The sequence below is a fragment of the Vanessa atalanta genome, chromosome 14 (assembly GCF_905147765.1).
Source record: "Vanessa atalanta chromosome 14, ilVanAtal1.2, whole genome shotgun sequence".
Taxonomy (NCBI): domain Eukaryota; kingdom Metazoa; phylum Arthropoda; class Insecta; order Lepidoptera; family Nymphalidae; genus Vanessa; species Vanessa atalanta.
This window is the reverse complement of record NC_061884.1, coordinates 5,790,858-5,799,694: the sequence shown is the minus strand read 5'-3', so window position 1 is coordinate 5,799,694 and position 8,837 is coordinate 5,790,858. Positions and strand designations below refer to the sequence as shown.

At 28.9% G+C, this 8,837-nt stretch overlaps 1 protein-coding gene across 2 annotated transcripts; it reads right to left on the bottom strand.

Annotated features, from left to right (window-relative positions):
- Positions 1-932: 932 nt before the first annotated feature.
- LOC125068661 (transmembrane protein 185A) lies at positions 933-8,413 on the bottom strand. Of its 2 annotated transcripts, none has more exons than XM_047677924.1 (7): positions 8,275-8,413; positions 8,018-8,194; positions 6,813-7,020; positions 5,650-5,785; positions 5,202-5,332; positions 4,564-4,687; positions 933-3,777 (listed from the first exon to the last, which is right to left on the bottom strand). In XM_047677924.1, the coding sequence occupies exons 1-7, from the start codon at positions 8,322-8,324 to the stop codon at positions 3,512-3,514; spliced, it is 1,092 nt and encodes a 363-aa protein (XP_047533880.1). In that variant the 5' UTR covers positions 8,325-8,413; the 3' UTR covers positions 933-3,511. The 2 variants fall into 2 exon arrangements, with proteins under 2 accessions (XP_047533880.1, XP_047533881.1); XM_047677925.1 differs by having other exon boundaries at positions 5,656-5,785.
- Between the last annotated feature and the right edge of the window lie 424 nt (positions 8,414-8,837).

Sequence of the window (8,837 nt, the reverse complement as noted above, 5' to 3'; positions counted from 1 at the left end):
TCAGATATAATTAAGTCTTTTACTTTAAGTACCCGATTTATACTTCATTTTTATAGCTGATAAAAACAGACCTATATTAAAATTAAACTGATAATTGCTATTGGAGTCAAGGTAAGCTCAAGGCAAATAGCGCAAGATTACGTAAAGCAATTTCCCTAATGGCTAATATGATACGATACTGCAAGTAAGGATGAGTGTACACAATACTACTAATACATATAATTGAAAACTATACAAAAAAAAAACCGTATATTGTACAAGTACTTTATATTCACGAACAATAAATAAATGATACTATTTAACAAAGAATCTGCTAATCGTCCATACAGTATTACAAAGCAGCATTAGGAGGAATATATCACAGTAAACAATTTATTGTTACAATATAATATCTCTTCATTATCTGTACAACTATACAAACTCATCTATATTCTATAACAATATATATATTGCGATTTCTAAAAGCTACTTTACATAATTTCATGAACAATTTATATCAAGTACAGTCGATGCTTAATGTCTATCTCAGTTTCGACCGTATATATATATATATACACGTTATATAATTTATTTAATGAAAAATACAAAAAAAAAGAAAAGCACCCTTTTATACAGTCATCCACCTCTATATTACCCCACTAATATATATATTTATACAATTATATTTTACATACAAGTCACCTGAAACCAAATTTCTGAAATATTATTTTAAAACTATAAGTAAAATTAGAGTATACTTCAGTATGACTATATACAATACAGTTTTATAAAAAAATAGCAAGAGAGCCCATTTCTACATAAAAAACGTACACACTTCCATCTTGAGGAAAGCTGTAATATTTTTTTACATATTTCACTGAAAAGGTTTAATATAAAAATTAGTGCTTGTTAAGAAAATAACAATATGAATTTTATAAACTAAAGTAAGCAGACACTCAATTTAAAAAAACATTTACGTCAAATATAAGTAGAACAATATAAAAAATATTTTATAATATATATTTCCATATAAGATGATGGTACATTTTCACTTCGATACTCAAAAAATTGCAATTGTACTCGCTTTCTAAAGAAAAGTATAAAAACTAATTGAAATATCCAAACGTAATTTAAAGGAAATCATTTTATTTTTAAATCGGATTAAACTATTTCTACTTTTCGTATCATAACAATGAATGCATTCGTGCTCATTTTTCATGTTCATCCATCCAAATGATAAACTACATGTTTGGAGAGCATGTAAAATATAGATTGAACTTAGTCACGAAATCATAAAAGCGGTTTTTGATTTACCACACGCGTACATTTTGGTCTAAAGACGGATAATATCATTTACATAGAGAACTTTTGTCTATTACTATTTTTATGTTTAATATATATTAAAAAAAAAAAATTAATAGCAATAGTTTCAAAAATTTAATACGCGCGACTTTTTTATAATTTTTTTCCACAATTTCTAGAATTTATTCGTCGCCACGTTTATAGAACAATTGTATCTTTATAGATGAATAAGAAGTCAACGTAAATTTAGTTTTCTTTTTTTAAATGTGATTTAGGAGCATCTACACAATCGAACCCCGAATATTTCCGTTTAGGATAATTGGTTTTCTCTATTAAATCTTAATAGCTTTTAGTTTAATGTCATTAGTATTTTTGTCAATTGAATTTTTTTGTATATATTGGTGCTAAATATTATTATACCTATTTTACACGTCAAAACACACATAAGCATTGCAAGAAATCAGCAAATTCATTCCAAAATTAAATAGCTAAAATTTTCGTTTCGTACGTTGAAAATATAATGTAAAATTTAAATATATATATATACGTATTTTAAAAATATTAATTTTTTGGGGTTTGAGAAAACTCTTTATAAAATATTGAAATAACGATAATTTTTAATAAGTCAATTTTGATTAAATCCACTTCGTAGAGATAAGAAAAAGTACGACAAATTATTGCGCTTTAATTACCTAACATAACTCTAATATTGTATAGTTTTATTAATCGTTTTCGTGACGAGTAAGTAATATCCTAATTACAAAACCACATGCGTCGATAAAATGTTTAGAATCCCAAACCAAATTTTCTAATTATGAAAATATATTATCACTATGATATGGATATATAACACAGATATAACATTAGGGATATCTAAACTAGTCAGAGGTATTAAGGGACAATTTATTTATTTACATAAAGTGAAACACTTTTAAAAAATCCTTAAAGGCGTAGATAATTTCAAGTTAATGTTGTACAAAGTAAAATCACGCGTATATAATAAAGAAGTACAAACACTCTCGCGATGAATAATAAAATATTCTTAAATCCTTCATATGACTCTCTTCAAGCATAAATAGGTACAATTTTCAAACTGAAGGTCGAATTCAATCATAAATTTTCTAAAAGTGATTTATGCTTCAATAGTTTAACTTACGCCTGTCATTGTAGAATAATGACAGACCTGCGTTATATAACTAAACATACCTACAGCAACTTAGTTTTAATATTGACATTTGTGTTATATCACATGTGTGACTTTTAACTACAGAACTATTACATAACAAAAAGTTTAAGTTGATATATTCCTGTTAAAAACCACTCGTGTAAAAATATATTTTGCTTTCAATATTGCTTAAGTAATTTTAATTTCCGTCGATGAAAGTAGTAACAGTCCAACATTAGGTTTTTTTTATATTTACCTCCACTCTCTGAAAGCTTTCTTAGGCTTTCTTGAATCCGAATGATCATTGGTCGATAGCAGCCGATTACGCAATAGGCAACCAATGAGCGTTTAGTTTAAAGCCAAATCATTTAATCTGACTTCGTTGAGAGTTTGGTATACTGGAAGTTACTAAATTAGAAATAGCAGGTCATTGACGTTATTTGCTGAATTTATAACTCTACTTCGAAAAGTATGATTAATGGTGTTTCAAATGTTTACATATTTTATTTTAATGAGTGAGCTTGTTATTAAGTGAAATATAGTAAACAGATCACATGATTATTATTTATATTTTAACCTCTACGGCTACATGTGTATACCATCATAATCTTATTTTATTATGTACATTTCGCACATGCAAATCAATCTAATAAACAATAAATCCTCACATATGTACTTATATGAAAATACATTTTACACTATTTACACTACAACTAAAATAAGATACAAAAAAAAAACAACAAAGAAGTTGGCTATTTGTGCCTATCGGTCATAGTTAAAAATAAAATTAAGTAAAATTAGTTACAAATGTACCTATTAGTGCATTTACAGATACCATTAGCAACGGGATGTAAAGATTAACATACACTTGAAAACAATGATAAACAATGCACAATTCTAATATCCAATAATATCCTCTGCACATAAAAATAATAGCCTAATGCTAATCAAACTTAACAATATGTATTGCTTTACACATAGAAGCTCGATATTTACAAAGGGTAAAATTTCTAACAAGTGAACACACATTTCAGCACTTATAACCGACTTCAATTTACTAAAACATCAATCCGGCATGTCTATACTGGTCACAGGCACAACTGGTTTCATTGCTTCGTTTTTCTTTTGATTCTTCTGAGATTTTTTACTCTCTTTCACTTTTCTGTGAGCCTCCTCGTCCCTGTACGGCTCTTGAGTGATCGGAGGTTCGGCGGGTATACCATTTGATCCTCTGTTCACGTTGTTATTGTACGCAATGTTTGCATACTCCTGGAGGAGGGGGAACACTGAGAGAAGGAACTGACAGAAGTCCTTTCGTATGCCAAACCACCCTGAAATAATAATGAAATATGAGGCCTTAGATGTCTTACCAAAAATGACGAATCAAATAATTTTCTATTATAATTGGTCAAAATTCGAACATAACCATAATTGAAAATTTAAAGAAAATATATAACATGAATTTGCACGTTTAAAATTCTACGATAACATCAAAATTATCATCATTTTTATGCAACCAAGTTTCTCGCATGTTTTTTTTTTAATTATATTGCACCATGAAATCCACTGGCATTATTTACGAAACCTACTTGAATAAACATAACAGAATAACATCCAAAACTTATTTTGCGGTCAACAATAACATATTTTCTCATAAAATTTACCGCAGTAATAACAATTTAATGGCGTATATTTCTAAATATTATATAAAAGAACTAGAAATTGGCGTTATCACGTCAAATCTAACTTTAAAGCGAGTCATACTGCGATACATACCTTATATAATAATGTTATATAATATAAGTATGGTATAAGTTCTCAGTTACGCATTATAAAAAAAACGTCGACTCATTAGATAATAAATATTGGATAACATCAAATACATTACTCTGATTCCAATGTAAGTAGCTAAAGCACCTGTGTTATGGAAAATCAGTAATAACGACGGTACTACTAACACCCAGACCCAAGACATAGAAAACTAATGAACTCTTTCTACATCGCCTCGGCCGGGAATCGAACCCGGGAACTCGGAGTGGCGTACCCATGAAAACCGGTGTACACACTACTCGACCACGGAGGTCGTCGTTTATTAGTAAAGTTGTTTTAATACTCACATTTGTTTCCTCCCTTAGAACTGAAAGACATGATAATAAGTGTCGCGTATGTCACAAACAGCGGGCTGACTACTACGATGTATGAGAGGTCTAAACCATCGTCGAGTTTGTTCGTTAACAAGACCTGTTGAAATACAACATTTATTTTGTTCATCAAAATCAACAAGGATATGTAAATACATTTGTAAAATTAAGGAAATTACTTTACTGTTTGTCTTTTTTATAAAAAATCGGATCTGGTGGTAAGTGATCACCATCGCCTATAGACATTGCTGTTTGGTGGTAGAATATATGATGAGTGGATGGTACCTACCCAGGCGGACTTATACAAAGCCCCACCAGCAAAGAAGTATGTACAATTAGTACGTAGAATGATATCAAGTGCGACCACGGCACTATCTAATTTTATTTCTAGTATATTTTAAGTATATTTAAAAAGCAAAACCATACCTTTGAAAATACTATCAATCTGTATTATTTAAAAACTACATATGCATAACAAATAGGTGCATAATATAACATCGAGATTACATAGATATAAGTGTATTACAGAGAATTTACAACTTGATGTGAATGTTTAAAATGTAATGTAAACGTGGTGGAAATAAATGAATATCTCGTTTATACATTGAACATACCTGAAACACTAATATGGGTATAACAGTGAAAGTATAAGCCAGAGCAGAGTTGAAACTGGTCCGCCGTTGCTGTATGTTCACTTCGGGCGTGCGTAGCAAGATTCCAGCGAATATTATACTGTATAGCACCCCTAAAACAAAAAAAACACATAGATTGATAAATAAAATTTCAACTTAATTGCAATTATAGATAAATGATTTTGTATCAAAGTTAACACCATGCTTAAAGTATTATTTGTTTTAAACTTTAATTTCCAAAGATATATGTAGTAATAATATTTGTTGTTATCAATATAAAAAACACATAAATAATGTTATTACATGCAAAAATATACAATTATGTTTCTGATCTGTTGTTGCACTGATTATACAATGAATATGAACAGATAACTATCCATCTTAAGATACCAGTCAATCTAAAATTGATAAAATATAAAATCATACATACACTCACCTACAAGGCTCAGACACATGAGTATCCATAGTGGCACAAATACAACCTCCCAGGACCAATTTATGAAGTCATCCAATTTCAATGCCAGAAAGATGAACTGAAGTATATTTACAGCACAAAACAACTCCAACTGAAAATAATCAATTAAAATCACCATCGATTAACACTATGTTACCCAATCACTTAATTGAAGGATAAACGAAATCTACACTAATATTATAAATGTGAAAGTAACTGTCTGCCTGTCTGTCGCTCCAATGATTGGAATTTGATGATATTTGGTAAGAAGTTTCCTTGAAACTCTAAGGAAAGACATGCTACTTTTTTGCCTAACATATGACAACCAAACTCTAAAACGCGAGCAAAGCCGCGGGCAACAACTAGTAATTAATAAATTTTAAATATTAATAGCCTATGATCGTCTAAAGACAATTCTGTTTAAAAAAAATGTCATCATAGGGTGATTTGATAATTAGAATTCTTGCAAAAGGCCTTGGAATATTACAATAACACGAAAATTCTATACATATACATATATATATATATAGATAATCCTTACATTTATGTATTACATGCAATGCAATATTATGCATAGCAAATACAGTTCTTGATTATGTATATCTTTATTTACTACACAACACTATTCTCTTTATTCAATTATATCACATTCTAAATGATATATTTTTTCATATCCTTAATAAATATAGTAGATTATTCAAGATTTCGCCCTATAAATTCAAGGTCAAAGTTGTTTATTTATATATAGGCCATATAACACGCTATTTAATGAAATTTCTAGGGATAGTTAAAAAATTATGTTTAAAAGTCTTTCTGATATTATAGTTCAGTGAAGGCCAAAGACCTTTCAGTAGTTTAATGTGTGTAAAGTATGACTAAGTGAGCTCACTCAATTGGAAACATATTGGTATTATTTTAGTCCATGTTTGTGCCAATAGTGACCACTTAGCTATCACAGTAGCATAGCTATATATATTCCTTACCATTTTACATAAAATAAATAATAAGCAAACTGGTTTGTAACATTACCATGTTTGTTACAATACTAAAGGATTTTATCATAAGTCATGAGTATTTTTTACATAAATGGCCTATAAGGTCAAACTTACTAAATAGATAAAGTAAGTTTATCCACATACCTCATAACTACGATCATGTTTGACACACCATATACAGATGGCTATTGAAACTATGCTTATAAAAATTAATGGTATGAAAACAAGTATCCAAACATGGCGTGTTGTTGTTAACTGGTCACAAACAAGCAGCTCGAACATAAGTAGAATCAAATGTATTGCGAGGCTTATTAACATTGCTTTATAGTGAATATAAGCTTCACCTTCCAATCTGTAATAATAAAAATATATAAAACCTTCATGTTTAAATAAGATTGATTAAATCATTTATTAATTTTAATTTTTATAAATATTTATTTGAATTTAAAAATTAATTTTAATTGATATTAGTTGCCGAGATGGCCCTGTGGTTAGAACACATGCATCTTAACCAATGATTTCGGGTTCAAACCCAGGCAGGCACCACTGAATTTTCATGTGCTTTTTTCATTTGTGTTCATAATTCATCTTGTGCTCGGCGGTGAAGGAAAACATAGTGAGGAAACCTGCATGTGTCTAATTTCAACGAAATTCTGTCACATGTGTATTCCACCAACCCGCATTGGAGCAGCGTGGTGCAATATGCTCCAAGCCTTCTCCTCAAAGGGAGAGGAGGCCTTTAGCCCAGCAGTGGGAAAATTTACAGGCTGCTAATGCTAATGCTAATGATATTAGTTTTAATTTTTTTACAACCACATGTTTGGTTTGCAATCATGTTTTCTATTTACTTGAACAATATAAAATTTTAAATATTCATTATTAAAATGTGATAAAACTTTATGTATTAAATGTTTTATTTATTAATCAAGTAAACAATAAAGAAAATTTTCATCAAATCATATTACAGTTACAAAATAACTTTTTTATTTATTTATATTTATTGTTCCATAACCACATAAATTTCAAAATTTGAATTAGTATATCTGCTATTTACTACATTGAATGAAATAACTATACAAACATTGTGATAAGATAATCTGTCGGTATGATAATAAAGTTTATTACATATTGTAGTCATAAATAAAATGGTTGTAGTAACACAATTACATTTAATATACAAATGATTGTTGTGATTTATTTTAAGATTAAAAGTGCTTTTGACAGAAGACCTGCCATAACAAGTAGGTTCAGTAACCTACTGATTCCAGACTCAAATACAATATAAAACTATTAAAATTACAACAATTATGTGGGAATAGTGTAATCATATTGAATGTTGTTATACAAACCTGAAGTGGGGATACTGCCACCAAACATATGTACCAACTGTAGCACCAAGAATAACCAGGAATTTCCATGTCCATATAGGCGTGAAGACTGCCCAGTAAGACCAAGTTATAGTGTTATCCAATTTTAATGCTAATAGAGCCGTGAATATCAGCAAACAAGTATGTACGACGAATTTGCTATCAAAAATAAAAACATAATTAAAAATGATCACTTATTTTGTTTTAGACAGACATTAATACAAAAATATTTATTTTACCTAGGATTAAAATCCTGGAATAGGGTCTGTAAATTCATTTCCACACACATTCACCTGATTATTTTTGAAATCAAATAACATCTCACGATCTCTTCGGGGTCGCAGTGTTTGCTTTTTTTATAATTTGTTCTACCTATAATCTATATTTTAAAGGTATACAGATTACACAAAAATCAAGATTATGACAACGTCATTTGATTATTACTTGTCAATAATAATGAATAAGGGATTTACATACATTCAAGATTTAGTAAATAAAAAGTATTTCATGTTTGTTATTTTACATTTATTCACGTATTGAAGATGAACAATTAATTATATATCGTGAAAATATAAAGGTTTTTAAAATATTCAATTGTACACGAAGTAAAATTCACCATGATTTTAAAAGCTAAAACGTTGGTATTTGTTTACAAAAAAGCTATTATAAATATAAATATATTTGAAATAATGATTTTTGACATGTTATAAAGTCATTACTTGAAAAATTTAAAACCTTAGAAATTATATATTAAGAAGTGCCTAGGTAGTAGATACATCATTAATGTAGCATCACTATCCTA